The sequence below is a fragment of the Umbelopsis ramanniana genome (genome assembly GCF_025399195.1).
Source record: "Umbelopsis ramanniana AG unplaced genomic scaffold K450scaffold_25, whole genome shotgun sequence".
Taxonomy (NCBI): Eukaryota; Fungi; Mucoromycota; class Umbelopsidomycetes; order Umbelopsidales; family Umbelopsidaceae; genus Umbelopsis; species Umbelopsis ramanniana.
Window position 1 is genome coordinate 45,480 of NW_026252111.1, and position 26,178 is coordinate 71,657.

General features: G+C 43.6%; 13 protein-coding genes across 13 annotated transcripts; 5 read left to right on the forward strand and 8 right to left on the reverse strand.

The window, feature by feature from the left end:
• The first annotated feature begins 81 nt into the window (after positions 1 to 81).
• Positions 82 to 4,560, forward strand: K450DRAFT_239565 (uncharacterized protein). Its single transcript, XM_051588786.1, has 16 exons — positions 82 to 347; positions 470 to 560; positions 626 to 753; positions 823 to 951; positions 1,016 to 1,105; positions 1,163 to 1,240; positions 1,318 to 1,418; positions 1,481 to 1,697; positions 1,782 to 1,879; positions 1,938 to 2,405; positions 2,481 to 2,631; positions 2,710 to 3,164; positions 3,236 to 3,523; positions 3,590 to 3,845; positions 3,919 to 3,940; positions 4,009 to 4,560. The coding sequence occupies exons 1-16, from the start codon at positions 182 to 184 to the stop codon at positions 4,253 to 4,255; spliced, it is 2,985 nt and encodes a 994-aa protein (XP_051444892.1). The 5' UTR covers positions 82 to 181; the 3' UTR covers positions 4,256 to 4,560.
• Positions 4,561 to 7,053, forward strand: K450DRAFT_239573 (uncharacterized protein). Its single transcript, XM_051588787.1, has 8 exons — positions 4,561 to 4,882; positions 4,947 to 5,037; positions 5,119 to 5,483; positions 5,558 to 5,673; positions 5,787 to 5,894; positions 5,969 to 6,313; positions 6,435 to 6,559; positions 6,671 to 7,053. The coding sequence occupies exons 1-8, from the start codon at positions 4,866 to 4,868 to the stop codon at positions 6,929 to 6,931; spliced, it is 1,428 nt and encodes a 475-aa protein (XP_051444893.1). The 5' UTR covers positions 4,561 to 4,865; the 3' UTR covers positions 6,932 to 7,053.
• On the reverse strand, positions 6,978 to 8,454 carry K450DRAFT_239582 (uncharacterized protein). The gene has a single exon (XM_051588788.1). It carries the CDS (start codon positions 8,316 to 8,318, stop codon positions 7,176 to 7,178), a length of 1,143 nt encoding a protein of 380 aa, XP_051444894.1. The 5' UTR covers positions 8,319 to 8,454; the 3' UTR covers positions 6,978 to 7,175.
• Positions 8,455 to 9,016: 562 nt separating this feature from the next.
• K450DRAFT_271473 (uncharacterized protein) lies at positions 9,017 to 9,505 on the reverse strand (the record flags this gene model as incomplete). Its single annotated transcript, XM_051593008.1, has 1 exon — positions 9,017 to 9,505. One exon carries the CDS (start codon positions 9,503 to 9,505, stop codon positions 9,017 to 9,019), a length of 489 nt encoding a protein of 162 aa, XP_051444895.1.
• Positions 9,506 to 9,694: 189 nt separating this feature from the next.
• On the reverse strand, positions 9,695 to 10,948 carry K450DRAFT_239591 (uncharacterized protein). Its single transcript, XM_051588789.1, has 6 exons — positions 10,757 to 10,948; positions 10,562 to 10,686; positions 10,339 to 10,413; positions 10,225 to 10,268; positions 10,094 to 10,150; positions 9,695 to 10,035 (listed from the first exon to the last, which is right to left on the reverse strand). Exons 1-6 carry the CDS (start codon positions 10,915 to 10,917, stop codon positions 9,817 to 9,819), a joined length of 681 nt encoding a protein of 226 aa, XP_051444896.1. The 5' UTR covers positions 10,918 to 10,948; the 3' UTR covers positions 9,695 to 9,816.
• Positions 10,949 to 11,439: 491 nt separating this feature from the next.
• K450DRAFT_239595 (uncharacterized protein) lies at positions 11,440 to 12,643 on the forward strand. The gene is made up of 4 exons (XM_051588790.1): positions 11,440 to 11,474; positions 11,544 to 11,617; positions 11,677 to 11,891; positions 11,954 to 12,643. Exons 1-4 carry the CDS (start codon positions 11,444 to 11,446, stop codon positions 12,528 to 12,530), a joined length of 897 nt encoding a protein of 298 aa, XP_051444897.1. The 5' UTR covers positions 11,440 to 11,443; the 3' UTR covers positions 12,531 to 12,643.
• A 1,282-nt stretch (positions 12,644 to 13,925) lies between these two features.
• K450DRAFT_239601 (uncharacterized protein) lies at positions 13,926 to 16,287 on the reverse strand. Its single transcript, XM_051588791.1, has 2 exons — positions 15,952 to 16,287; positions 13,926 to 15,865 (listed from the first exon to the last, which is right to left on the reverse strand). The coding sequence occupies exons 1-2, from the start codon at positions 16,222 to 16,224 to the stop codon at positions 14,159 to 14,161; spliced, it is 1,980 nt and encodes a 659-aa protein (XP_051444898.1). The 5' UTR covers positions 16,225 to 16,287; the 3' UTR covers positions 13,926 to 14,158.
• A 1-nt stretch (position 16,288) lies between these two features.
• On the reverse strand, positions 16,289 to 17,553 carry K450DRAFT_239610 (uncharacterized protein). The gene is made up of 2 exons (XM_051588792.1): positions 17,243 to 17,553; positions 16,289 to 17,171 (listed from the first exon to the last, which is right to left on the reverse strand). Exons 1-2 carry the CDS (start codon positions 17,433 to 17,435, stop codon positions 16,414 to 16,416), a joined length of 951 nt encoding a protein of 316 aa, XP_051444899.1. The 5' UTR covers positions 17,436 to 17,553; the 3' UTR covers positions 16,289 to 16,413.
• A 53-nt stretch (positions 17,554 to 17,606) lies between these two features.
• K450DRAFT_239612 (uncharacterized protein) lies at positions 17,607 to 18,256 on the forward strand. Its single transcript, XM_051588793.1, has 4 exons — positions 17,607 to 17,711; positions 17,776 to 17,856; positions 17,927 to 18,002; positions 18,076 to 18,256. The coding sequence occupies exons 1-4, from the start codon at positions 17,709 to 17,711 to the stop codon at positions 18,105 to 18,107; spliced, it is 192 nt and encodes a 63-aa protein (XP_051444900.1). The 5' UTR covers positions 17,607 to 17,708; the 3' UTR covers positions 18,108 to 18,256.
• Positions 18,257 to 18,379: 123 nt separating this feature from the next.
• On the reverse strand, positions 18,380 to 19,570 carry K450DRAFT_239617 (uncharacterized protein). Its single transcript, XM_051588794.1, has 6 exons — positions 19,257 to 19,570; positions 19,115 to 19,196; positions 18,902 to 19,047; positions 18,723 to 18,831; positions 18,575 to 18,638; positions 18,380 to 18,512 (listed from the first exon to the last, which is right to left on the reverse strand). The coding sequence occupies exons 1-6, from the start codon at positions 19,414 to 19,416 to the stop codon at positions 18,405 to 18,407; spliced, it is 669 nt and encodes a 222-aa protein (XP_051444901.1). The 5' UTR covers positions 19,417 to 19,570; the 3' UTR covers positions 18,380 to 18,404.
• An 18-nt stretch (positions 19,571 to 19,588) lies between these two features.
• Positions 19,589 to 20,620, reverse strand: K450DRAFT_198991 (uncharacterized protein; the record flags this gene model as incomplete). The annotated part of the gene is made up of 3 exons (XM_051584586.1): positions 19,589 to 20,040; positions 20,218 to 20,356; positions 20,600 to 20,620. The coding sequence occupies 3 exons, from the start codon at positions 20,618 to 20,620 to the stop codon at positions 19,589 to 19,591; spliced, it is 612 nt and encodes a 203-aa protein (XP_051444902.1).
• A 711-nt stretch (positions 20,621 to 21,331) lies between these two features.
• On the forward strand, positions 21,332 to 22,170 carry K450DRAFT_239639 (uncharacterized protein). Its single transcript, XM_051588795.1, has 3 exons — positions 21,332 to 21,422; positions 21,725 to 21,903; positions 21,973 to 22,170. Exons 1-3 carry the CDS (start codon positions 21,373 to 21,375, stop codon positions 22,002 to 22,004), a joined length of 261 nt encoding a protein of 86 aa, XP_051444903.1. The 5' UTR covers positions 21,332 to 21,372; the 3' UTR covers positions 22,005 to 22,170.
• Position 22,171: 1 nt separating this feature from the next.
• K450DRAFT_187864 (uncharacterized protein) lies at positions 22,172 to 26,009 on the reverse strand. Its single transcript, XM_051584435.1, has 9 exons — positions 25,873 to 26,009; positions 25,653 to 25,795; positions 25,370 to 25,584; positions 25,120 to 25,304; positions 24,911 to 25,047; positions 24,450 to 24,848; positions 24,283 to 24,376; positions 23,975 to 24,216; positions 22,172 to 23,899 (listed from the first exon to the last, which is right to left on the reverse strand). The coding sequence occupies exons 1-9, from the start codon at positions 25,988 to 25,990 to the stop codon at positions 22,277 to 22,279; spliced, it is 3,156 nt and encodes a 1,051-aa protein (XP_051444904.1). The 5' UTR covers positions 25,991 to 26,009; the 3' UTR covers positions 22,172 to 22,276.
• Positions 26,010 to 26,178: the final 169 nt, after the last annotated feature.

The window sequence follows — 26,178 nt, forward strand, 5'->3', positions numbered from 1 at the left end:
TTAATGTATACCCATGTTTCCTTACGATTAAAAAAAAATTCCATGTTTTAATGATGAAGCTGTACTGGGAGGGTTGAGGCTCCGCCCGTACTCAGTCTGTATTCCCTTTTTGTAACGGCTGGCTGCTGCAAACTCAGTGAATGCAAACCTGAGCCTCGCTAAATTTCACACAAGTGCTGAAATGAGCCTGAACTCAACAACCACAAGTCGAAAAGAAGACTTTTCTCTGTACCAGCAGGATTGCCCTGTTTGTCCACCTTGCTTTAATTGTCACCTACCGCAAGATCAATGCGTCAACGGAGGCTCTTGCGAGGATTCGGGATTATGTAGCTGTCCAGCTGGCTGGGGTAAGTAGCTGTAACGCTCTATGACTGAATTGCGGTGTATTCCAATGAGATACAAACCCAACGGTCTATGAATTTTTATCTTCGCTAATGACTCAATCCATGCAAATTATGGCTTAATATAGGTAGCCAAGATTGCTCTGAGCCTCTATGTGGCTCCTTAGGAGCACCAGAAAGACAACCGCGGCAGGGAGATAGATGCGATTGTGATCCAGGGTAAGGTTCTTGCGCACACACCATACCGTGCGCTTTCATTTCATACTCAATTATGTGTCCGCCAGTTGGGGAGGCGTCAATTGCAACGTATGTCTTGCGAATAACTCTTGTACGGGGATAAAAGGCGACAATGCAACCTGTATAACCACTGGAATTGGTCTCAAGAATATGAATGCCTGGTGTGACACCACAAGTAAGAATGGTTCTTCTATCTTGCCATCCAACTATCTATGTTCGTCTGAATAACGTTTTGTTATATCAGATATCCCTTGGATCGACAATACACATGTGTCTCTGCAGTGTGAATGGGAGAAGAACGAATGTGTTTTTCAATTCTGGAAGGATGCGGAGGAACAGTTTTACTGTCATTTAACGGAATGCGAGCAAGAAAGTAAGTATTGTCTGACATGACTGAGGTGGGTATTGTTCTTTCTAACTTTGACAACGTCCGCGAGCAGCAACTGGAGAACTGGATGTCCATGGCTCTTGCTCAAAGGCTTCATGTGGCTGTTTAAAAAATGCCTGGATGTGTGGAGGCGAAATCGGTAAGCCGTACGAGTCGAAATGATACCATGGCATCGAATCTAACATGTATGCCATAGATATGTCTGAACTTGTAAAAAATGTCAAGGGTCCATCAGAGTGGTACTGCAAGAATGGTCAAGATTGTTGGTATAACGGTGAGGCATTGGACCTGATAAGGCTAGTCAACCTGATGTTTGTTTACTGGTATACCCAAATTGACACTGGCTTCTAGAATACTCGACTCTGAAAGATGTCTTCCCCGATAACATTGGACTGAGTTGCCAAGTTGGCGAATGTGCTAATGAGCAAGATTATTTGGATGTTCAACCGATCGTACGTTATGACTTCTTTCTCGTAATGGGTCAATTTGACTCTATCTCATTTTCGTCTCGCAGAAAAAACACTTTTCTCGGCTGACTGAGCTATATATCGTACTCGTAATGATATTTTTCGTTGGTCTAATCTGGATATTGACAAGAATGACCATGCGAAGGCAGCAAAAGATATTTGGTGATGGATCCATCCGCCTTAATGACGACGACGACACCACCTATTTTGAAGATGAAGTAAAGCTTTCCCAGATCACGTTCGACGATGTGTCTTACAACGTCAGTAAGTTTGGAGTTTCTTTTTTTTGTGTGTGTGTGTGTGTTGAGTACCAGCTCGTTGTAAAGGTATTCATTGTACTTGTTGCAGATGGAAAGAGAATTTTAAGTTCGGTTACTGGATATTTGGAGCCTGGCAACCTACTTGCTATAATGGGCCCTTCTGGAGCTGGCAAATCTAGTCTACTGGTCAGTACCATATTTCATTCAAGCTTTATAGAGGTGATGGCTAACATATACTTTGTAGGATATTCTGGCGAGAAAACCCAAGCGAGGTGTTATCAGTGGACGAATTTTGATCAACGGAGAAGTTCCCACCCGCAAGCAATTCAAGCGCATTTCTAGCTATGTCGATCAAGAGGACACTCTCATCGGAACGCTGACAGTTCGGGAAACCTTGATGTACTCGGCATTACTTCGCCTTCCACGTAACGTTCCTCTTGCCATAAAGCAAAAGCGTGTTGAAGATACTATCAACGAACTTGGCCTTACGCACGTCGCAGATTCATACATCGGTGTACCTGGACAACGCTCGCTCTCCGGTGGCGAGAAGAGAAGAGTCAGTATTGGCAAAGAACTGGTCACTAGTCCAAGTATACTGTTCTTGGACGAGCCAACATCGGGACTGGATGCTTACAACGCCAGCGTCGTCATGGAATGTTTACTTCGCTTAGCGAGAAATTCTAAGCGAACCATCATCACCACGATTCACCAGGTAAGGCTAAACATCAGTATGAAGTTAGGTTTTTTCGAGTAGCTTGGATGTGAACCTCATTTCTATCCCCTCTAGCCACGTTCAAATATTTTTAAAATGTTTGATGCATTATTACTTCTGGCGAACGGAAATACTGTTTACTTTGGTCCAGCCAAAACTGCTTCGCAATATTTCGTCAGCATCGGATATCCTATACCTCCGGATTACAATATTGCTGATTATCTAAGTAAGCTTATTACAGCCATGATGATCCCTGTGATAGGGAGTTTCGCTTTCTAAACGCTCATCTTTGTGTGATATCTAGTTGATCTCACCATGAATAAGCCAGCACCAAACAGTGCACCGCCACCACAACAGCAAAGTCGCTTCTCAAGAAGCATACCCTTCCTAAAGCGACGTGCTGCAAGTTCAGCCTCCATCGCCAGCACGCGTTCTCTAGCGGATTTACAACCCATTCATGCAGAAGATACCACCAGCGACGATACTGATGGCATCATCTCTGACACTGTACAAAGAATGACTCAAGGCAGCTCCTCCTTTGCAGGCGATTTGGACCTTCTTTCTGACTCCAATCATTTGTACACTTTACTTGAGTCTTATAAGAACTCTAGACTAGCCGGGTCGATTCGGACGCACATTGAGAGCGAAAACGCTTCCGCTGATACCGATAACACCAGATTGCAACCTTATTCTTTGCTCATGACCTACTATGCCGAAAACGCGCCATCAATATCTTTACGCCGCTATTTCCATGAACTGGTATGGACCTGGTAGATTACACCTTGCGCCCAACACGATTTTTACTCATTACTAATTTCTTTTGGTACTAGTCTCTCCTGTCATCAAGAACGTTCTTGAACCTCTACCGTAATCCTTTCCTATTTCTCGCCCACATCACCATCGCCATCATTTTGGGTATCCTTCTTGGTTCCCTGTTTTGGCAGGTAGATGTTGATCTCTCGGGTGTCCAAAATCGGTTGGGTGTGCTGTTCTTCATGTGTGCACTTTTGGGCTTCGCAAGTACCTCAGCTTTGGATATGTTTAGTAAGGAGCGAGTGCTGTTTATGCGAGAGCGAGAAAATGGCTATTACAGCCCGGCAAGCTATTTCTCAGCCAAGGTAGGGTATTTTTTTAGAGTCATTTCTGGGAGATTGAATTCATTTATTGATGCAAGCTTTATATAGGTTCTCTTTGACATTATACCCTTGCGAATCCTACCACCTCTGGCCATGGGATCTGTCAGTTACTACATGATAGGGTTGAACTCGAACGTGTATGTGTTTCTCAAGTTTTTGATGGTCCTGGTGCTGTTCAACTTGGTGGCTGCAGCGGTTTGTTTGTGTTTTGCAACGGGTTTCAAAAATGTCGCTACGGCCAACTTGTTGGCAAATCTTACCATTTTGTTCTCCATGCTGTTTGGTGGATTTTTACTCAACAAAGGTATGGCATCATTTTTCTTTTGGGTTGGTAGTGACGCATGATTTCCTTTGTCACTAAACTAGGGCTTTTCCAGACCACATTCCTCCTGTGCTTAGGTAAGACTTTGAACGATTGCCTCCACAAGCATGACTGGCGTTTGTTAATCAAGCCATTTTATTTTCAGTTGGTTACAGCACCTTAGTTTTTTCAATTACGGATACGAAGCATTGATCGTAAACGAGCTGAAGGATATAACCTTGGTAGACAAGTCCATCGCAGACATCCAAATACCTGGCCCTATCATTTTGAGTCGGTTTGGTTTTGATGGTCAGGCATTCTGGAAAGATGTCGTCTACCTCTCTATTTATTTGGTGGTGACTATGACAACTGCCTTTGCCTTTCTTAAATTTTTGGTTAAGGAACGACGATAATTGCAACTGTAATGATTATATAGTAACAACAATGACATATTCTGCCATAATCTTCTGCAATCATGCGTTATATCTCATTGGGTTGCTTACTATTGACTTTTGCGTATAGCTTTGCTGCCAAAAACCTTTTTTCTCTTTCTTTGTCAGAGATGTGAATGTATTTATTTTGTTATATGCGCTTTGAACTGAAATGCGAACCACAATTAACTGTTTGCGAGAGAAAGTATATTTGAGAGCATGCTACCGTCCGAAACTTGATTGTTGACCCTGTCCCTTAACTGTCGTAAAAAACTTTAAATGTTCATGTCACCAGCCTCAGTTCCTAATGGATCGATCCGGTGGAGCCAATGCTTACTGTAGGACACGATTTTGCGGCTTGCAAAATGAATCTCACGAGCACATTCTAAGATTCTTGGAGTCAAATTCAAGAGCATTCGCTCAATAAGGGAAAATTTACGTATGAAGACTGCAGATTCTCGGTTCCCTGAATTTGGCCAATAAGTTAAACTTCCTTCACCCCAATTCAGCCATCAAAATATTTCCAACTGCCGGTCCCCCCAGCCATTTTGTGTCACTTGAGTCTTCGCAAGATCCTCAATGCATAGACAACATGCCATATAACATTTGGTGAGCATTTCAGCATGATCCCCAGATTGAAGACTGCATCATAAGACAATCCCCTTCTTGCTAGCATGGTATCGGATTTCTTTTATCCCAATGTCGGCGGAGTGGAATCCCATTTATACCAACTGTCCCAACGATTGAGTCAACGCGGCCACAAGGTAATATCACGCCTTCAAGGCTGAGCAGGGCAGTGGTCTTTGCACGCAGCACTAATTAATCATGAACGCCATCCAAAATAGGTCATCATCGTCACCCATTCCTATGGTCAACGGACAGGTGTCAGGTACCTCACCAACGGACTCAAAGTGTACTATGTCCCTACCATGATCATCTATTCTTCAGCGACGTTTCCGAATTTATATGGATTCTTTCCTATATTCCGAAACATTGTCATTAGAGAGAATATTGATATAGTTCATGGCCACGGCGCGTTCTCATCGTTGTGTCACGAAGCGATTCTGCACGGTCGAACCATGGGCTTGAAAGCTTGTTTCACCGATCATTCCTTGTTCGGCTTTGCCGACGCCAGTAGTATTTTGACCAATAAGTTACTCAAGTTTACGCTGAGTGACATTGACCATGTCATTTGCGTATCCCATACAAGGTACCCGAAACGATCACCGATTTTGATCGGCTTGAACCTATGGCCGTGGTCTAATCCGCATTTCCCATTTTTAGCAAAGAGAATACAGTGTTACGTGCAGCACTCAGTCCTCGACATGTATCCGTTATACCCAATGCAGTGGTAGCATCTCAATTTTTACCAGATCCCACAGCAGCTGACCCTAATTTTAGTAAGTTTTGCTTTATTTTTAATGCAAGACGAGTGCTATTTTTTGAGCAGAACCCAAAAGGCAGGCTATTCGGAGAGAGTAGTAGATTACATATTGACGAACAATTTTTTTAGTCACCATCGTCGTCATCAGTCGACTTGTTTATCGTAAAGGCATGGATTTGTTGGTGGCAATTATTCCACGCATTTGTGCAATGCACCCAAAAGTGAAGTTTATAATAGGTATGTGGGCCAATCCAGACTTGCGAAGAAAGTGGCACAATTATGATGGGTTCCTCAACTTACGTTATCGATAGGTGGCGACGGACCGAAAAGAATCGATCTCGAACAGATGCGAGAGAAGCACCTTTTACATGATCGAGTTGAACTTATTGGATCTGTGCCGCACCATGACGTGCGAAATGTTTTAATTCAGGGCCATATATTCTTGAACACAAGTTTGACAGAGGCTTTCTGCATAGCCATCGTGGAGGCTGCTTGTGCTGGGCAAGGACTTTATTCTTTTTTTTCTCGCTTATCCGGTCCGAATACAGTAATTAATTTCTTACCTTACAGACTGTTAGTCGTGAGCACAAAAGTGGGCGGAGTTCCAGAAGTGCTTCCACGACATATGATCAACTACGCGAAACCTGAAGAAGATGGTAAGTAAGCCTCATCTATCACCTTAAACGACCACGGACGGTGGGCCTACGTAAAAAAGGTTGGGTTTTCGGACTTCACCACGCTAACCACCACATGACCTTGTCTGCCGTCAAATCTCAGATCTTGTCATTGCCGTATCCAAAGCCATACACATGATCCGATATGAAGTGGTCAAGCCAGCCACGTTTAACGATGAGCTCAAAGACAAGTACAGTTGGAAAAACGTTGCAGAGAGAACGGAAAAGGTTTGTGCCAAACACGTTTGAAAGGAAGGGATTGTTTGGTTAGCAAATGTTTTTGCCTGGTAACTAAAGCACCGTCTTTTTTACATTTGCCCAATTTGGGGATGCTTCTAGGTATACGATCTCATCTCCATGACACAAAACTCGCCACTTATCGAAAGGCTGAGACGATATTATGGCTGTGGGCTTTATGCTGGCAAGATCTTCTGCATGGTGATAGCTCTGGATTATTTATTTTGGATATTCTTAGAAATTGTATTTCCTCGAGATACCATTGAGCGGGCTCAGCGTTTCCCATACAAGAAATATCAAACTTTCGAATATTCAAAACGTTGCGAGCTTTCAACCACGACTGACTCGAAAAAAGACATATGAAATAAAAAAATAAAAATAAAAATTATATATCTCATTACACAAATGCAAGTCAGTTCGTACCAAAGATGGATTTTTCTGCCTCACCCCCTTCCAAAAAAGAGAGAGCGAAAATCAGGGTGTTTAGTCAAATGAGTGTGTGGTGGTGGTAACTACAGAAATAAAACAAACAGAATAGAGGGGGGGGGGATGGTATCGAGGGACATACTATACATTTAGGTCGTAAAGGAATACATATAATACAAGTTTATGAATGGTCATCTTCTTCGGAGCTATGAAGTCTTACAAGACCACCTTTTTCTATTTCAACTTTCATCTTGTGTAGTCGTTCTTGAAGCGCTGTAATAGATTGCTGTCGTTTTCTTTTTGCAAAATCTTCGCCGGATTCGTCATAGTCTTCGCTAGAACCGCCATCGTTGTCTTCACGCAAACTTCGCCGCTTACCGGGCCGCTTCATTTTTGGCTGCTGGTCAGCATGCGAAACCTTATTGGCAACATCTGCAGGTTCTTGGATGCTTTGTTGTGCATCTGTCACGAGTTGAACAAAACTTGCAAAATTAAAATATCCAGCGAATCTGCCGCTCATGGTAGACCAGTGGTAGTTGTGCTCAAGATATAGAATCATTTCAGCTCGGATGTCCATCATGATTTCAAAATCTTTATGGTCTGTAGCATCCAATGCAATGGATTGTATCAAAGCAGCAACATGCTTTGAAATGATATTCTTGAGATTTTTTATATAGTCAGATGAAGCGTTTTGATCATCCCATGAGTCGCACAACTTTTGCAGCGCGTCTAATTCAATAGACACATTAATGCATCCATCTGCATGTGCAGAATAGGCATACAGGCGATGAAACGGCGACATCCATCGGATTTCGTTCGCTCCAGTCGGTGGCGACGGGGATAAAATGGGTGATGGCGTTTGTGGAAGTGAATGATCGGGCGAATCTGGCTTATTGCATGGTGGTGGATTGGATAGGGGGTCTGAGGTGGTAGGCGAAAGATTCGGTGTATTGAGGCCGGACAAGTTATTTTGAGGAGTGGGTTTTTCTAACTTAGTCGGCGGTCTAACATCAACGGCAGCCTGCTTCACCGGTACCTTGGTGTGTGATCGTATCCGTGGTGGATTATCCATATTCCAGTTGTCGTTCGATTGTTGTTGAAAGTGAAAGACATCGTCAATGATTTGTGCTAACACTTCGTAATCTTCACAATGTCTTGGCTGTACATTTTGGCCGATACGAGTCCGTTCATGAGCAATCCAATCCTCTACAGTGATCAAATTATTTTGTATATTGTCACATAGCATCAACCTTCCATGAAAATCGCGCTGTAATATTATGCTGCCTCTGGCGGGAGTAGTCGGTCTAGACGTTTCAGATGACATAGCGGAAAATGTACAATGGAAATTTTGGCTGTTTAAATATTTAAAGAGGTTGATTGATCGAAAGGAAAATTAGGAAAATCGGGGGTTACAGTGAGCTTGAACCTTTCCTTGTGTGCGCAGTCCGGTTGGATGGTACTCAGCCACCAGTCAATTGAAGAATTTGCCTTTCTGGTCTGCCTCCTTCCCGTTTTGCTCATCCATTCGGAGGCACCCAAATCAGAAAAGGTTGTTATTCGTTGTCAGCAGCATTAGCAGTGCAAACCGTTGACCAACATTTTGACTTGATTCAATTTCGGGTCCCAAAACTAGTAAGCCTCTATTCATTGGCTGCTTTATTTACATAAGATACTACTACTATTCGGCCCATTTACACTGAGGATGGCTCGTCCTTAGCTCCTTGCTGTATTAGAAACAAGCTGAGCCGCTCCCAACCCTCTTGACGCCAAGGTCGTCATGATAATGCACGAGATGATGTAGCCTGAAAACTTGAAAAAAGCTTCCCTTGAATACTGTCGTTCTTCTTCTGGTGTGCGAAAGGATGCGTAGATTTTCCATAGATTAGGTAGCGCCATTGGGGTCGAATGGAAGGCCTGTCTGTCAGCGGTTCAAACGACCAAGACCCTATTTTGCCAGTCGCCGTTGAAAGAAAAACACCGTCACAGAAGTCCGAATGCATTGGCGCTCATTTAGGTAGGTGCTTAACCCGTCAGCCCTAAAAGACGGCTTTGGCAGTGCGCTAAAGGTACGTCGTCCGATCCAATGATATCTTCATATTTAGGAGGATCCGGTGAATATCTTACATATGCAGGTGGTGGTAGAGCGTGAATCGGAGATAGTGAGCTTGAGCGAATGTTCCACAATGGTAACGTTTGCCCAAAAGATCCATTACTCCGAGTTTCAGGGCCATCCAGTCCATCACCCTGATGGACAGTAGGTTCGGATTCAGGAGCTTCATCCACGTATTCCGATTCGGACGGTGGAGCTGCACCTTTGTTTGCCATACGGGACTTGCGAATTCGTAGGCAAATCATTAATATAATCACGGTGGCAATAGGAACGCAGGCAATAAGCCATTTGAAGTTGGGATTGATGAACGGTCGATTTTCATAATCCACTAGCCGCTTATAGTGAGGTTGTGTCAATGGGACGTCTTTTACATCGCTTGTAGTCTGATCTGGCAAATACATCGAAAGTGATACCGTAGCACCTTTGTCTTTACTATTTCGGCAATGGTGGAGATGGCCGATCCGTTTGACACAGTGGTAAGAGGAAACGGTGGGTTGAAAAATGTTAAGATGAACCCCAGGTCCGTATTTATGTAATTCGGTTTCATTTTCGGCGAACCTGCAACATTGAAAATAAAAAGTCGAATGATACACGGCCAACATATGCTCAGTTGTGAATAATTTTATTGTCCTCTAGACTGTATTACACCATCTACTACTCTCAGGAAATCAAGGTATCCAGTTGCAATGAACTTCTCCTCAATCATTGAATTTTAAACAGAAGGCAAAACCTTCTTCAAGAAGTTGGCAACATCTGCAATTTCCTCGTCGCTGGCAGTATGCACAACGCCAGGATAACTGTGAAAGTCAACATTGTAGCCCTTGGCTTTAAGTGCAGCAGCTGATTGTGATCCATATGCGAACTGCACAACCGGATCGATGTCACCGTGTCCCATAAAAATAGGGGTCTTCTTGTTAGCATCGCTGGCCATCTAGTAGACGGTTAGTTCTTTAGTTGCATGCAACTGTCACATAAAGCGGAGGACTAACCGCGGATATCTTTGAGTGCAAAGGAAGCCATCCACTCAAACCGATGATGCCAGCAAACTGCCAGAATAAAAATAACCCATTAAAACATGCATCATTTGGTAAGGTTGCATACAGGTTATCTTTTTCCTTACTTTGTATTCTGATGTAAGTCCGGTCAGCAAAGACATTGCAGATCCTATCGATTCGATGGTGCATTAGGACCTTTAAAAACGCTAGCGATGGATAGACTAGTTTCATTTGTTTACCTTGAGAAAAGCCTCCAAGGACAATTCGGTTCGATGGAGTTCCACTATCCACTTCGCTACGAATAAGCTGATTGACTGTATGACGGTGGTCCGACCGCAAATGTGTGTCAGATACCTCATAACGTCAGAGCCGAATTTTTCTCCTTAAAGCCAGATACACCTTTCCTGCTCTTCTACCCTCGTGCTCAATTATATCTCATCCGAAGAAACGATGATCACATACCTGTGCTTACGGTACTCAACATGCCTTTTTCGTCTTCGACCATTTTCTCACTGAAAGTCAACCCAGTCAGATCGAACCATCCAGGCATACGATATCCTCCATTTAGAGTGATGGGAATATTGGGTCTGATGGAAACAAACGAAGGTTGTTAGACTCCTGCTTCTGTGATATAAATTATGAGCAATAGATACTTGCGCATTTGGAAGCACCCATTTGATGTTGGGGAATTGCGTGGCCAAATGCTCGGCCATGAAGGACCATCCCGCTCCACTGTCTCCAAGACCATGAAGCCAAATGACAGTGCCTGTATGTGCTGCCTTTGGTTGGATCAAAACTGACTTGAGTGACGCTGCCATGTTGTTGATTGTAGGCCGTAGGAGAGCTGATCTTCGCGGATTAATTTATCCGATTTGAACGTCACAAATTGGTTGAACATTGATGGACCTTGTACCATCGGCGTTAAATCAACCGTATTCCCTCGAAAATGCTAGAAAATGATACTTGATTCAGGTCAAAGGAACCCATTCATAGTTTCATGTAGAGACTTCACAATCTGCCCATGTACTTCATTTGTCAGTATGGAATTTCCATTAATGCTTCCATACCTTGGCAATTGTGTTCTAACAGCAAGGTAGCATACTCATAGAACGAAAATCAAACAAAATATTATGTAATCCATGCGTCTTTTCATAATCCTGCGTAGTTCCCAACAATACCTTTGTTCTGGAAGAGAGGTGGTGGGCAAATGGTTCTACCGATGACGTTTCACGGCAATCGAACCGCCGCTGATTTAACGGATGATAAATTATGCGTTAGCCGCCACATTGGATCAATATAAATACTAAACACCCTCTCCATGAATTGAACGGCATAGTAAACGCAATGAGTCAAACAATAGCAATCGCAGGAGCAGGTATCAATATCGACCGGTTTGCTCGTTGAACGACTTCCTTCAATTGACTAACTCAATACCATATCACAGGCGGCCTTGGCAAGCATATCGTCGATGCTATTTTGGAGGATGGTAAACACAAGCTGATTGTTCTTAGCCGTGGAGTAAGTTTTCGATCTGCTTAATTTGAGCGAATGTTGTACGCTGACTAATACTTGAATAGACAAATCAAGAGCTCGCAGATCGGGGTGTTGAGGTTCGCACCGTAGATTATTCTTCAGTAGAGTCACTCACCAAGGGAGTAGCAGGAGTGAATGTGATCATTTCATTTATCGCGGAAAGAAGCGAGACGAACAGTCAGATAAATCTCTATCATGCTGCGGTAGCTGCAAGAGTCAAGCGATTCATCCCAAGTGAATGGGCGTTGGATGTCCAAAAGTAGGTGCCACTAATTTATGTCAATGCTAGAATCCTTTAACGTTAACCAACTTATATTGAAGGTATGATGATAAGCCATCTCTTTACGAATTCAAACGGAAGTTCCGCCAGTTTCTGGCAGATCAAAACAAAATTGAATATACCCTGGTTTGCAATGGTCTATTTATGAATTATCTCTTGCCAGCTGGAACCAAAAAGTACTTGCAAGATGTCGATATCAATATCAGCATCGAAAAGCGCACGGCAAATGTCCCTGGAACAGGAAACCAACCTATGGTTTTGACCATGGCTGAAGACATTGGCAAAGCTGTCGTCTGGCTCATTGATGACCCAAAGCCTTGGCCAAAGTACACCTACATAAAAGGAACCGTCACATCCTGGAATGAACTCATCAAATATGGAGAGGAAGTGACTGGTGAGAAGTTTGACGTGAGCTATGTTCCTTTAGAAACATTGCAGGCAAACTACGAGGCAGCTGCTGCCTCAGGCAACTTTCTCAAGAAATTCTTTGCAGAGATTGGCGTTATGTATGCTACCGACGGTGTATTAGATCTGCCTGATAACGAGGATCCTTCGCTGTTTGAAGGCATTCGTTTTACTCAAGTCAAAGAACTGATTGATATCACTTACAAAAAATAATTACGAAAGATTTATTCATATCCTGTACTGTCCTCCTTCTTCTTTTGATGATCAGCCAACCCCCTTGCAATAACTAATGAAAAAAATTATCAAAAAAAAGTGATATGCTGCACATGAACAGTACTGCGCAAAATGATCGTATCCTTCCTTCTATTTCATTGATAACGTGTTGACGATACATTTTATTATTATTACAGCATTTTGTGTTTCGTGACAATCTTTCCATTTTGGAGGCTCCATTATGGTTTTTTCATTTGCCAAGGCTTTCCTGGAAATACGTGATCTAGCAGCTCGGAAATCTGACTAAGACTATGGTTTAACCCTGGATTTTTAGTATTGATCGTCGTGAGTTCCTCTACAAGCATGGCTATCCCAGTCTCTAGAATACTCATTTGGTCGAATATAGTATGCTGTACTTCCTGCATATCCCTCAACCATACATAAGCCTCTTCCTCCGATGGATGTAAAGTATTTATTTGGGTACTTGACATTATGGTCTTGGGATGATATCTTGCAACAGTGGGTCGCGTAACATCACTGTCGCAACAAGCATTTATAAAGGCGCCCTGCGAAGTTTTTTGCCATGCGGTTTGGCTACTGCGTTGATTCACCACCACAACAAAAAGGCTTTAGTCATACATTCTTTGAAACACAAAAGACCCGTGCGATGCTGAGCTCTGAACCAAAAATATTTACCGTAACCGATCAAGATGAGTGGCTGGATTGGGATTAAGTTTCTGTGCTACTATTGATGCCAACGGAGGAGCTGGCAAATAATCATGGCCATCAAAAGCGTCACCATACTTGCAATCTGGTACATTCAAGCGCTCTGACACTGAATTATTAGACGAATCCACATTTCCATCATCAGAATTGATCATAATGATCAGCTGCCGTTATTTCCTTTTGTACCATCAAACAGCTAGTGAACGAGGGTTTTATACATTTCATACACAGGGTTTTCATGCGCAGCTTCCTTCCGCCGTATGGACTTTCGATTCTAAGCATTTCATTTCAAGAGGTTTGCATCAGCCGCATTCTGCCGGACAGCGTGGGCAGAAATTCCATTCTATGTTATATAAAGAACTGATGACCAGACATATAGCTTTGCTTGATTGTTACGCAATGTTTGTCTGACCATGCTTCGAAGATTTTACTTAAAGTGGAACCGAGCATCTTCGGGTACAAATTGGGACAATAAACGAGCTGCTCTGCATCTTCAAATTGGAACCATAGAGTGTGCTTGGGGTGATGGTCTGGCCATTCGCCACAGTAAGGCTCAGTCGTCTCATGCCGTACGTAGCATGTCTTTAGCATGGCTTCCAAATGAACATTCGGACAACACGTTGGTTCTTTTCTCATCATCAATTTACGCAGTAGAAAAAAACACGAAAATCAAGCTAAGAACCCTATAGTTTTTTTTTTTAATTCTGTTTGAACATACCAAACAACTCTATGTTACAATTGCGGGTTAATACATAAAAAAAAGTGATTCGAAAAAAGGGGGAGAGGTTATATGCAAGAGATACAATATGAAGTAGAAAGTGTAAAGTCTATATAGTCTAATTATAAAGATCTATAATTTTTTTTGTATTCAGGAGAAAAGCAGAGAGGAACAGCTAAATAATTTACTGCTTGCCAGCGGAGGCATCGTTGTCAACAACGTTCTCAGCGTTTCCTTGTTGTTGTTGAGCCTTGTTCTTGTAGACCATCTCGAACAACTTAAGGGAGCTTTGTTGCAAATCGGTGGATTGCTTCTTGATGTCTTCGGGTTCAGCGTTCTCACCTTGAGCCATGGTATCACGGAGTTGAGTGATAAGACCACGGATCTTCTCAGCTTCAGTATTATCAAGTTGCTCCTTGAAGTCAGTCATGTGCTTCTCGGTTTCAGAGATGATGGACTCAGCGGCGTTGGTAGCTTCAATAGCGTTCTTGCGCTTGGCATCGGATTCAGCAAATTGCTCAGATTCCTTGATCATGTTCTCGATTTCGTTGTCGGAAAGACCGGAGGAAGCGACAATGCTCATAGATTGATCACGGCCGGTAGCCTTGTCCTTAGCACCAACGTTGACAATACCATCGGCATCAATGTCGAAGGAAACTTCAATTTGAGCGGAACCACGGGGCATAGGAGGAATACCGGTCAAGTTGAAGTCACCGAGAAGCTTGTTGTCACGGCAAAGCTCACGTTCACCTTGGAAGACCTTAACTTGGACTTGAGTCTGACCATCAGCGGCAGTAGAGAAGACCTGAGACTTCTTGGTGGGGATAGTGGTGTTACGGTTGATAAGACGGGTGAAGACACCACCGAGGGTCTCAATACCAAGAGAGAGAGGAGTGACATCCAACAAGAGGATATCGGTGACGGAACCAGCAAGGACACCACCTTGGATGGCAGCACCAATAGCGACGGCTTCATCAGGGTTGACTTGCTTGCCGGGCTCCTTACCGAAGATCTGCTTAACAGTCTCAACAACCTTGGGCATACGGGACATACCACCGACCAAGATAACTTCGTTGATGTCAGCGGTGCTGACACCAGCATCCTTGATAGCCTTCTCGCAGGGCTGGACAGTGCGCTTGACAAGGTCACCGACCAAGGTCTCGAACTTGGAACGAGTAAGCTTGGTGTTGATGTGCTTGGGACCGCTAGCATCAGCAGTGATGTAGGGAAGGTTGATATCAGTTTGAACAGTGGAGGAAAGTTCAATCTTGGCCTTCTCACAAGCTTCACGGATACGCTGAATGGCCATACGGTCATTGCCCAAATCAAGGCCAGACTCATTCTTGAACTCGTTCACGACCCAGCGGACGAGGTGAGAGTCAAAGTCCTCACCACCAAGAGCGGTATCACCGTTAGTGGACTTGACTTCGAAAACTCCGTTTTGGATTTCAAGGACGGAGATATCGAAGGTACCACCACCAAGATCGTAGACGGCAACAACCTTATCACCAGCCTTGTCGAGACCATAAGCAAGAGCGGCAGCAGTGGGCTCGTTGATGACACGGAGGACATCGAGACCAGCGATCTTACCAGCATCCTTGGTAGCCTGACGCTGAGCATCGTTGAAGTAGGCAGGGACAGTAATAACAGCGTGGTTGGCCTTCTTACCAAGGAAACCTTCAGCAGTTTCCTTCATCTTTCCGAGGACGAAAGCACCAATTTGAGAAGGAGAGTACTTCTGGCCTTGAGCTTCAACCCAGGCATCGCCATTGTTGTGAGCAACAATGTTGTAGGAGACAGTCTTGGCATCAGCTTGGACAGCGGGGTCAGAGAAAGCACGACCAATAAGACGCTTGGAAGCATAGACGGTGTTGGTAGGGTTGACAACGGCCTAACGGAACAAAGACAAAAAAATTAACAATGATGCACTAATAAACAAAAAATTTTAGGCACTAAAATGATGTAGTTTTTTCTTACCTGACGTTTAGCAGCTTGACCAACCAAAAGCTCACCATCCTTGGTGAAGGCAACAATGGAGGGAGTAGTGCGGGCACCTTCAGCGTTTTCAATCACACGGGGTTGCTTGCCTTCCATAGTGGAAACGCAGGAGTTGGTAGTACCCAAGTCGATACCGATGACAGGACCATTGATGTTAGAGCTATAGTTGCGAGCAAAGACACCAAGGGAGCTACGGTTGTGAGCGAGTGTTGGGAGAATGCGCGATCTCGAGATCTTTGCCAAGTTGTACATTGTGGAGAAAGGAGAAAGAAAACGGAAAACAATGGTTGGACCAGGCTACCTGCCAAAATTTAAAGGTACGGCTCAAAATTTTTTTTTTCGATATTTTTCGGATGACTCAGATCGGACTGCAAGGGCAATTCGGAATCAATAACAACTTTTTGTAGAAGCTTCGAGCAAAAATGAAAAAATCCCAAAATTTTATTGGCTACTTGAAATCAAATCAGCAATCTTTTTGACAAGTTGTTGCATCTGTGCAGCTCGTCGTGCACTGGTCTCCAACACCTCTTCATGATTGGCGATCACTTTTTCTGTATCGATCTCACTATCCACTTCAGTCGATCGTCCAAGTTGTTGAAGCACTTCTTTTTTCGCATCTTTGCCTCTTGCTGTCACCACAGCGTTGGTGATTAAACTGAGGCCAAGCACTTTGATTCCGCTATGACGAGCTACAATGACTTCAGGGACAGTTGACATGCCTACGACGTCAGCACCCATGATAGCCAAATGTCGGGCTTCTGCTCTTGTTTCATATGAAGGTCCAGCAACGAACGCATACACTCCTTCCCGAATATCATCCTCTGCCCAGCCGATGCTGAAGGCTGCTTCGAAAGCAATCCGTCGAAGGGCATACGTATAAGCGTCGGATACGGCGGGAAATCGGGGCCCAAAACTGTCCAGATTGGCGCCTATGAGTGGACTGAAGCCCGACATTCCCGGAACAGACAGATGGTCGTTGAGAACTGCAATATCGCCCACCTTGTGCTCTGGATTCAACGAGCCGCACGCGTTGGTGACAATCAACGACTGAACCCCTAATAACTTCATAACGCGAACAGGAAATGTACAGTGTTGAAGGGTGTGACCTTCGTAAAAATGAAACCTTCCAACCATAAACACAGTCGGCACGTTGCTTTCACCTAGGAGCCCAAATACAAGTTTACCAGCATGTCCAGCCACTATGAGAGAAAAAAGATATTAAAATTATGTTCACACACTCTTAATGAGTCTTCCCACGCACTGGACATACCTGTGCTGACCGCGAATCCTGGGATGTCCTTATAAGCAAATTCTATTTTTGTGGAAGGGTCGATGGTGTCCACCAAACCTCCCAAACCAGAGCCACAGATAATACCTAAGGAAACAGATTGGAACGTCTCTGGAAGCTGCTTCTTTAAGAATTCAGAGGTGACTTGAATAGAAGATTCTACAGACTTGGTCATAAGTACAAGTGCAAATAAAGATGAAACGAGAGGAAAGTAAAGAAGGAAGCGATAACGAGCTGGGATGCAAGCAAGCAGGAGGTCGTTCTTTCTGTTCCGTGGCAAAGTCTGCTCCTGCTACCAAGTTTTTTACAGCTCCGGCGAGTCACGTGTGGTGGCATTGTTCGTGGGCCCGGGCCAACCAATGGAGAAGCTCCAACGCTGGTCCATAAAATCTGAAATTGAACTTGTGGCCTAAAGTTAGCCCTGTTTTCTCATCGATTGTCATTCGCAATGGTAAGCTCATTACGGTTTGTAAGTAAAGGAAGGGTTAGCCACTAACCGACATTATTCTATACAGGCCTCTACTGCTACTCTCCGTAAGAAAAACGCAACATACCAGAACAACGTCCACAAGCGTGGCCACGTAAAGGACACTTTGGTAAGTCATGACCAACATAGTTTCTGGTCAAGGAGGAGTATGGACGCTAACGGGGTGCAATTCAATGTAGAAAACAAAGAAGGACTGGCAACTTCCTGTGTCACTGCCCGTACTGGCTATTCTCGCTTTCACTGTCTTTGGAGGAGGTATGTGAACACTGTGATTGTAAGGTCTGACCTTTAAAATGTAATAGAGAGACTAATTGCCTATTTTTCGAAGCTTTCCTTGCTATTATGCAGATGTTCTTCTAAAGAAATCATGATCCAACCCACAAAGCATTGAGTTAACCAATGTTCACTGCTTCCGTCTTATGGAGACTACCCCCATACCATCAGTGTCAGTCAGTATGTATATACGTAGTAACATTTCTTTATTCCGACCCTTTCAAAACCCTGTAGCTTCTCCTTCTTTTTGGATATGCTTTTTCTACTATGTGTCGGAAATGGCACCATCAGTAATAATATCATCCGGCAAAAGTGCGGGTCACCAAATGGAATGAATTTTTCCTTATTTTGGATCGATGAATGAGAAATCGTTGGGCAAAGAATTTAATTATGTTGCATGGTAAATTGAGGCTCAAGGGATGTGTCGGTCGATTTGTAGGCATCTTCTATGGACTTGACAAAGTCATCCACTGACGAGCCACCTGGACAATCCTGATAATCCAATTTTAGAAATGGTTCCAACCGCAACGACGTTATAAGGTGTGGCAACTTACCTTCCACTGCATGCTATCATAAACACATCGACGCTTGTTGTTAATGAAAACAGTACAGCTTGTGCTATGGAGGAATTCCACACAGGTTAAAAAATCACAAGTTTAACAATTAACAGCACACAGCGGTAAATGCGATAAAAAATCTTACCTTACTCCAAGGGAGGCAGTACGCTGAACACTTTTTGAAAGCAATTCGGTGGCCGTGCCGTTTACCATACAATCCCTCACTAAGGCGTACGTTTTTCCTTGCTTTTCAGCTATGAACCATTTTTAAATGATATAAATATGATTAAATCAAATTGGTGAATTATAGCATTTTGTACATACCGCATGAAACGCCCAGCTTGTCTGTGCCAATATTAAGCATATCCTTGTTCAGACATTGAATGAATGAGAACCACGTCTCGTCGCCATGAACATGCCTGTAGCATAATTCTTGCATGTTTCCAAGGCACTCGCTCGGACCATGTTTGCTAAATAATGAGCCAACTTCAGCATTCCTTCCATATCTGAGACACAACGCTGTCATAAGGCGCTTACCAAGAAAACTTCAATGGCTCAAATGGAGCAGGCTGTGCTATGAAGTTGATGTCGAGAGCTACTGGAACAGATATCTTCTTGACTTGACGATAGTTAGTCTCAGGGGTTCATTGAAGTTGAAAAAATAGTCAAAAATACTCACAAACGTTGTCAAAGGTTGCTTCGCAATGAACGGCATCTGGGCATTTGCTCATGACGAACAATTCCACCGGAACTGCCTCGCTGTTAGAGCGTGAATGAACGTCAGCATTGACACTGACAAGTAGACAAGCCGTCGCAGCAAAAAGTATGGAAGAAAGCATATTCAAACAATACCCAACTGGGCGAATTTCTGCAACCTATTGCACCATAATGATTCACGTGCACCATTCACATCAATTATTTTGCAGGGTTGTTTTTTTAACACAGTTTTTATTGTTCAGGTCTCCCAAATATCCAGAAAGGTGCCTTTATCATGCAGAAATATCAAGCAATCTAATAACCAAAGTTAGCAATGGATTCGTTGACAGACTTGAGGGCATCAGCCTTGGAGGCGGTGGCCTTGGCCTTGAGAGCAGTGACAGCCTTCTTGCGCTGGTAGAAAGCAGCAGACTTGGCCTTGCGCTTCTCCTCAAGCTTGGCAACAACATCTTGGTACTTCCAGCCAACTTCGTGGGAGATACGACCAACGGTGGTGTACTTGCGACCGGGCTTGAGCTTCAAGACACGGAGAGCAGTGGGAACGACCATGCGCTTCATCTTATCGTAAGGAGGGGGAACACCTTCGAAAAGCTTGATGCGGTCAAGGGCAGCAGCACCGCGGGCGGTCTTGTGGGCGACCATACCACGGAGAGCCTTGTAGAAGATACGGGAAGGAGCGCGGAAGTGGAAAGGACCACGGTTGGGGTTGACGACGCAACGCTTGTTAAGGTAGGCGTGGTACTTCACTATAGATCGAAACAATTCGGTGTAAGTATATTCAAATGGGCATGTTGTACTGAAATTGAACATATTGGTTTGAGACCGAAAACTTATTTCCTAGCCATCACAACAAAGAAATAATTTTGATCCCATAACCGACATGATCTCTCCCGTATATATGAAAAAGTTTTTTTTTTACTCACACTTGTTGCGGAAGAAGCTGCCAGAGACGTTAAGCTCTTCGCAACGAACAATGACAATCTTTTGTCCGTTGAGGGCTTGCTTAGCAACAATGGAAGCGAGACGACCGAGAAGGTGACCCTTGCCGTCGATGACAACGACCTATTGTACAGATAATCAATATGATCGCGATAGTGGTGAATTGGTGAAGAACAGTATCGAATAAAGAAAAAAAAGTCGATGTTGTTGGAAGTTGATTGCAATGGTAAGGAGAGGATAAGCCACAATTAGTGAAATGTTCAATGGAGGTTTTGAGGGCAATGATGCATGGTCAAAGTGCTTCGGTTTCACTGACAGCATCTCGAAGAGTTGCCATTGCACACAACAGTAGCGTTAATACGGTACCTTTTCAAAAGTGTTGGACATTGGTGATTGCCGAAAAAGAAAGAATGTTCCCAGTTTCCCTTTGAGAGAAGTTTTTGCATCCGCCACCGAGAGCAAATTTTTTTGAATGCACGTGATCTTTCAATCTCCGGCCTGCCTACCTCTTGCGTGCCCAAGATGTACCTTTTCTAGGCACCAGGACATGAAACGATTGCTCATAATAGCGAATTACACACAGCTTTCCATTAGATAACATAACTTGTTATTCAATAGTTTATTATTGATATTATTGTGCATTCATAGATTATCTATCTCTCTCTAGTTTTCTTGTCATCGAAGGTAACGGAACATTAACATGGCATCTATTGGGTAGAAATAGGCTAACTGCCCGTAATACGTCTATTTGTTTTAAAATATGCTTGTTACCTTTCTTTCTACACCTTTAACTATCTGAACATTGTAAGAGACCAGTAGTCTAGCTCAATGCTACAGTGTCTGAGCTTTGCTGCTTCAATCAAAAATGTGGCTTGTACATGCTTGAGTTACAAGAAAACACAAGATACCACCTGTGACATATATAAACATATTAGAAAGGTACATGACGTTTTTATTGCTTCGACAACTTTCAGATACTGTCTGTTCATGATTGAATTTTACCTTCGAACACTAAGGCAAAAGTACGTGCAAGGATGTATGAATCACGTGATACTTTTGCGTGGCTTAGCCTGTCCTCAAATTTGTTGTTTGCTGGCTGAATACCTAGTTCTTCCTCTTTTTTAAACCTAACTACCGCAATGGAGAACTCTGAAGGCAGACTCGTTGATCTTTACATTCCCCGCAAGTGGTATGCATATAGTAGTTCTTTTTGATTTTCTTGCATGTGTTGGATCGAAATTACGACGGGTACAACCACACTCATGGTCAGGCAGATGAGAATGGATGAAAAAAAATTTTGCTCGACCACTGCTTGCTCGTTGAGAATCGGCCATCGCTCAAGTGCTACCATTTACGACGTTTTGTGCATTCGCAGCATTTCATTCTCGCCGAACCATGACCGATGCCCAGTCGTTATTTGCAATGTATTCAAACTTTTGACTAGAAGAACTTGAAAGACTAACCTTCTTCTTTCTTCTTTACTATCGATAGCTCCGCCACCAACCGTTTGATCACTGCTAAGGATCACGCTTCAGTCCAGATCAACGTCGGTGATGTTGATGCCTCCGGCCGTTACACTGGTTCCTTCACTACCTACGCTCTCAGCGGTTTCGTTCGCAAGGAATCCGAGGCTGATGACTCCATCAACCGCCTTGCCACCAAGGACGGTCGTAAGTATCTGCATCAGATCATAGTGAGGGTGTGTGTTCCTTGTACTCATTTTTTCCTCTTTTTTTCAGTCCTTAAGAACGTCTGGTCTTACCAAAAGTAAATAACCAATGCAGCACTGCAATGGTTTTCTTTGTTACCAAGATAATTTTTTGCTTGACACAGTTTCATGATTAGTTCAGTGATTGTTTCTGAGAACGTTGCAAATGCACTAGTTCATTGAATAAATGGCCAGCAAATTACATATACTGAATAATCATAACAGACCGCACATAAGGGCTTCAAAAATTTTGTTTTATGAATACAAATCATTAGATACTAAATGGTGTGGGCGGGCACATATCTACTGTGCGCATTACCTACTCCTAAAAAATATTACTCAGTGTCCATAGAATGGTAGCCAGCTCTTCGCATCTCGGCAAGCACACGACGAGCATTGACCAGTTCGGAATCAAGCTTAAGGATCTTGACTTGCTGTTCCATCTCTTGTCGCTTGAAGTCATGAACAGACAGTTTGTTGAAATCAATCTTGAGACCCTCGTCTTGAACCTGTTTGGCAACCAACTCCTTCACTTGCTTCACGAGTTCTGATGTGGCATCTTTAACAGCTTTGGCAGCCAACTCCAAACGTTCTTGCGTTCTCGACATGAAACTAGCCTTGACTCGGGAAGCGGCGACCAGCTGAGCCGTTGCAGCGGCAACTTCGTTGGATGCAACGATGAGCTGCTCAAGTGAATGTGTTTTGCTGATAACACCATCGGCGGCTTCTACAAGCAAATTGGTGGCCACAGCAACGGATTTGGCAGCAGAAATGAGACCTTCGGTCCAGCGATTGTTCTTCTTGTAGAACGCTGCCTTGGATGAAGCACCACGTCCTTGAGCAACGATTTCCTGTTGCGATGCGGTAGCGCACTTGATAAGGTTGGCAATGGCATTGGTGAGAACCAGTACAGAGTTCAAAATCAATTGGTGTACTTGAATGTCAGTACTGGAGAATTCAGGGTTGCTAGGCTTATTGAGCAGAGCTTGAATCTTTGCAGTTGCTTGTTCAATTGCACGAGCTGCATTTGACATTTCCTGTTCTACAAGGTCACCAACTTCGCCTTCAGCCATGCGGTTGACCTTGGCAGTTCCTGCAGAAATTAAGTCTTCAACTCGTTTCGATAGCTTGGCAAGTGCGTCCTGAACTTTCATGTCACCATGAATAATGACCTCTGGGCGTTGGGCAGCAGGCAACCGTTGTAGGTAACCGGAGCGCAATGTGCTGAAATATTGAATACCAGCTTCAGCAGACTCTCGTATGTCTGTAATCAGCTCTTGCACGTCACTATCTTCTGCCATCAAACGACCGATTCCTTTAGCGTTAACTAGAACATCTACCACGGCTTGAGCAAAAGACAAGGTTTTGGAAATTGTTACGGTGTAATCGCCAGAGTTACTTCCATCCCAGAACTTGCCAAAAGCAGACATGAATTCTACTGATCCAAGACTTGCCTTTTCTATGGTGGACAGAACAAACTCTGGTGTGGCATTCTCGTTACCATTTTGACCCGGTGCTTCAAGTTCGAATATACCATCATTGATCTTCTGGATGCATGTCGTGAGGATATTGTCCAAGATTCCATTGAGCTTGTTAGTTTGCTCATATTCCAAATTATCCAGCTTCTCTTGCAGGCCGCTTTCTTTATTGCCTGATCGATGTTGCAAATCAGCCAGCTGTTGTAGACAGTCATCCATTCCCGCTTGCATGATAGCAATTTCTTCATCCTTTTCTTGCCGAATGCGATCGGCTTCGCCTTGCTGCAACTCCAGCTGAGACAAAAACTCGTCAATGAGAGCCTGCTTTTCGTTCAATGCGTTTTCAAGGTCGGCTTTTTCTCGATTAAACTTGGCAAGCAATGAGGTCACTTCTGCACCCTTATTTTTGCCCAACTCCTCGGCTCTGGCGTTTGAATCTCTGAGTTCTCTTCGGAGACGGTCTAATTCATCCTGCTGGCTCTGTTTTGAGGAGCAATAGTAAGTCAGAACGTGTTGTCATGTGGTCCTTCTAAAAAAGAAAAAAGTACTACTCACACCACGCATTCTAGTCAAGTCGTTTTTGGCACGGTCACGCTCGCGAATCATATCAGCAAGTTCCAGATTCTTTGCACGCATATCTGCTTCCATTCTATCCAGCTTTTCTTGTGCTTCGTTGGACGATTGGGCTTTGACTTGGAGCTGCTTGTACTTGCCGAGGAGATCCAAATGTTCTTGTCGAAGCTGAGAGTAAAGTTTTGCCAGTGCCTCGTATTTGTTTTTCCACATTGTTATTTGATCTAAAAATGTTCCAACTGTTAATATGTTTGCGTCGAATAGGTACTACAAGGATGTGCTTGTCTCACCTTGCAAAGACTTGATAAGTTCGTCTTTAGATGCATCTCTTTGCTGAATATGCATATTAAGTGCATTTAGCTCATTTTCCAAGGCTTTCACTCGCTGTGAGATAAAGGTTGTCAGTACAATTGCTCGCAGAAGGTTGTACTTTTTTAAAAAAATAAATTATACATACTCGATCATATTGCTCCAGCAACATTTGGTCCTTCTCAAACTGCTGTCTCATAGCAAGGATCTCACGCTCCAGTTCGGCTGCACGGCCTTGAGCATGCATGGCCATTTGCTGTCGCATGAGTTCTTCTTGCTGCATACGAGCACGCTCCGCTTGTAATCGTTGTTGCTCTTCAAAGTCACGCTGCTGTTGAAGTGCAAGCTGCTGCTGTCGTCTCTGTTCATCCAAACGCTCTTGTTCCAAACGCCTTTGTTGGTCCTCATACTCCTGCTGCTGCTTGGCTTGTGATTGCGACCAGAAATCAATCACTGGTTCTGGTGATGGTGCTGGAGGAGGAGTTGCTTCTCTTTGGGGTCGTTTAGATAATGTTGGAGTATCAGCCTCTTCAAGCGATGGTGGATCCTAGAATTTATACTCATGTTAGACAGCACGTCTAAAGCAAAAACTGCATGCATGACATTTACCTGTGGGAGCTTTGGTACACTGATAAGGGAAGTTAAATACTTGAGATTGGAACACTCATAGTAAAATCTTAGCAAAGCGTAATGTTGGCTATTGTAACGCTGCTTGAGAGGTTCCAATGCGCCTACGGATTCAGTTCCTGGGTCGGTCACAAAATCAAATATTTAGAACAATCTACAGAACCTTTGAACTTTATGCAGATGCTACTTACTTCTGTACATTGCTCTCAGCATACTGGTGATGAATTTATATATTCCGTAGCTCTCTTCCACTAATGGGACGAGCGAAGCAATGCGACATTCGTTATTACTTGTTGGGCGGAAATGGACAAAGACTACTTTCTGAAATTGATCGATCTGGTCTTGCAAGTTCATTAAATCGCTGATGGTCTCATAACTAGGGGATTGTAAAATTAACTATACAGGAACATGAAAGCCTATTTTCAGTCAACTTGAACATACCCTTCATTTGGATCATCGATATTTTTCAAGCTGATATATTCCTCATATTCGAATGTTCCATTAAATTCGGGATGAATGCGGTGGTAATTGAGTTTGTTGATAATTAGCTGCACATAATTGCGGATAAGAAGTCCGTAACCACGCGCACCTTCGCCGGAAATACTTCGAGCGCACGTCTCTAACCAAGGTATTTCTCGCAGAGCATCTTTAAGAACCTAAATTTTGTACGCATATTAGTTTTGACGTAGGCGACCTGTATATGTTTCAAGGAGTAGTAACTGACCACTGGATAACCGTCCTTGATAACTTTGTGAACGGTAATAAGGGCTTTGAATATTTGCACCTCATCAGACATGATTGGCGCTACTCTTAGCGCAGTCCAAAAGCTAGCCGATGTTTTAAAGTCATAGGTGTAGAGAATACATTCTGTACGAGATAAGGATATGAGTAAAGCGTACAACTGTAGGAAAAAACTGCCAAGACCAATGGCGGTAGGTACTTACTTCTGACATGCTTTTGTTTAGGAGCAGTTTCTTCGGGGCTAGTTGCCTTTTTGACGGTTAGTGAAAGCTCCTGATCGGCAGCGTTTCTATCGCTTGGCCGCGAAGTGTGAAACGACATTAGAAAGTTCTGGTAAGAGAGATTGAGGCGATGAGGAGTTTCCAGCTTCGTGATCCAATGGTTCGGAGATTGGAACACCAAAAATGCCATGACGCAAATGACCATTTTGGACGGCAGCGAAGCATAGCACAGTACAAAATGCGCGAGCTTGAAGGTTTGAAAGCATACTAAAATGTGATATTAATACA

Bases quoted from the DNA above. Each gene is read 5' to 3' on its own strand.
- K450DRAFT_239565 (XM_051588786.1), top strand. From the start codon at position 182: ATGAGCCTGAACTCAACAACCACAAGTCGAAAAGAAGACTTTTCTCTG. The intron at 2,406-2,480 runs GTAAGGCTAAAC...TATCCCCTCTAG, and splicing joins TCATCACCACGATTCACCAG to CCACGTTCAAATATTTTTAA. The intron at 3,846-3,918 runs GTATGGCATCAT...GGGCTTTTCCAG, and splicing joins TGGATTTTTACTCAACAAAG to ACCACATTCCTCCTGTGCTT.
- K450DRAFT_239573 (XM_051588787.1), top strand. The intron at 5,895-5,968 runs GTATGTGGGCCA...CGTTATCGATAG, and splicing joins AAAAGTGAAGTTTATAATAG to GTGGCGACGGACCGAAAAGA. The intron at 6,560-6,670 runs GTTTGTGCCAAA...GGATGCTTCTAG, and splicing joins TTGCAGAGAGAACGGAAAAG to GTATACGATCTCATCTCCAT.
- K450DRAFT_239582 (XM_051588788.1), bottom strand. From the start codon at position 8,318: ATGTCATCTGAAACGTCTAGACCGACTACTCCCGCCAGAGGCAGCATA.
- K450DRAFT_239591 (XM_051588789.1), bottom strand. From the start codon at position 10,917: ATGGCAGCGTCACTCAAGTCAGTTTTGATCCAACCAAAGGCAGCACAT. The intron at 10,269-10,338 runs GTAAACAAATGA...TCGAATCGATAG, and splicing joins CCTTGGAGGCTTTTCTCAAG to GATCTGCAATGTCTTTGCTG. The intron at 10,036-10,093 runs GTTAGTCCTCCG...ACCGTCTACTAG, and splicing joins TGCACTCAAAGATATCCGCG to ATGGCCAGCGATGCTAACAA.
- K450DRAFT_239595 (XM_051588790.1), top strand. From the start codon at position 11,444: ATGAGTCAAACAATAGCAATCGCAGGAGCAG. The intron at 11,475-11,543 runs GTATCAATATCG...ACCATATCACAG, and splicing joins AATAGCAATCGCAGGAGCAG to GCGGCCTTGGCAAGCATATC. The intron at 11,618-11,676 runs GTAAGTTTTCGA...ATACTTGAATAG, and splicing joins TGATTGTTCTTAGCCGTGGA to ACAAATCAAGAGCTCGCAGA.
- K450DRAFT_239601 (XM_051588791.1), bottom strand. From the start codon at position 16,224: ATGTACAACTTGGCAAAGATCTCGAGATCGCGCATTCTCCCAACACTC. The intron at 15,866-15,951 runs GTAAGAAAAAAC...TTGTTCCGTTAG, and splicing joins GTCAAGCTGCTAAACGTCAG to GCCGTTGTCAACCCTACCAA.
- K450DRAFT_239610 (XM_051588792.1), bottom strand. From the start codon at position 17,435: ATGACCAAGTCTGTAGAATCTTCTATTCAAGTCACCTCTGAATTCTTA. The intron at 17,172-17,242 runs GTATGTCCAGTG...TTTCTCTCATAG, and splicing joins AGGATTCGCGGTCAGCACAG to TGGCTGGACATGCTGGTAAA.
- K450DRAFT_239612 (XM_051588793.1), top strand. The intron at 17,857-17,926 runs GTAAGTCATGAC...AATTCAATGTAG, and splicing joins GCCACGTAAAGGACACTTTG to AAAACAAAGAAGGACTGGCA. The intron at 18,003-18,075 runs GTATGTGAACAC...TATTTTTCGAAG, and splicing joins TTTCACTGTCTTTGGAGGAG to CTTTCCTTGCTATTATGCAG.
- K450DRAFT_239617 (XM_051588794.1), bottom strand. From the start codon at position 19,416: ATGCTTTCTTCCATACTTTTTGCTGCGACGGCTTGTCTACTTGTCAGT. The intron at 18,639-18,722 runs GTAAGATTTTTT...ATTCCTCCATAG, and splicing joins ACTGCCTCCCTTGGAGTAAG to CACAAGCTGTACTGTTTTCA. The intron at 18,513-18,574 runs GTAAGTTGCCAC...TTGGATTATCAG, and splicing joins ATGATAGCATGCAGTGGAAG to GATTGTCCAGGTGGCTCGTC.
- K450DRAFT_239639 (XM_051588795.1), top strand. From the start codon at position 21,373: ATGGAGAACTCTGAAGGCAGACTCGTTGATCTTTACATTCCCCGCAAG. The intron at 21,423-21,724 runs GTATGCATATAG...TACTATCGATAG, and splicing joins CTTTACATTCCCCGCAAGTG to CTCCGCCACCAACCGTTTGA. The intron at 21,904-21,972 runs GTAAGTATCTGC...TCTTTTTTTCAG, and splicing joins CCTTGCCACCAAGGACGGTC to TCCTTAAGAACGTCTGGTCT.
- K450DRAFT_187864 (XM_051584435.1), bottom strand. From the start codon at position 25,990: ATGTCGTTTCACACTTCGCGGCCAAGCGATAGAAACGCTGCCGATCAG. The intron at 25,796-25,872 runs GTAAGTACCTAC...TATCTCGTACAG, and splicing joins TAAACAAAAGCATGTCAGAA to AATGTATTCTCTACACCTAT. The intron at 25,585-25,652 runs GTCAGTTACTAC...TACAAAATTTAG, and splicing joins TCAAGGACGGTTATCCAGTG to GTTCTTAAAGATGCTCTGCG.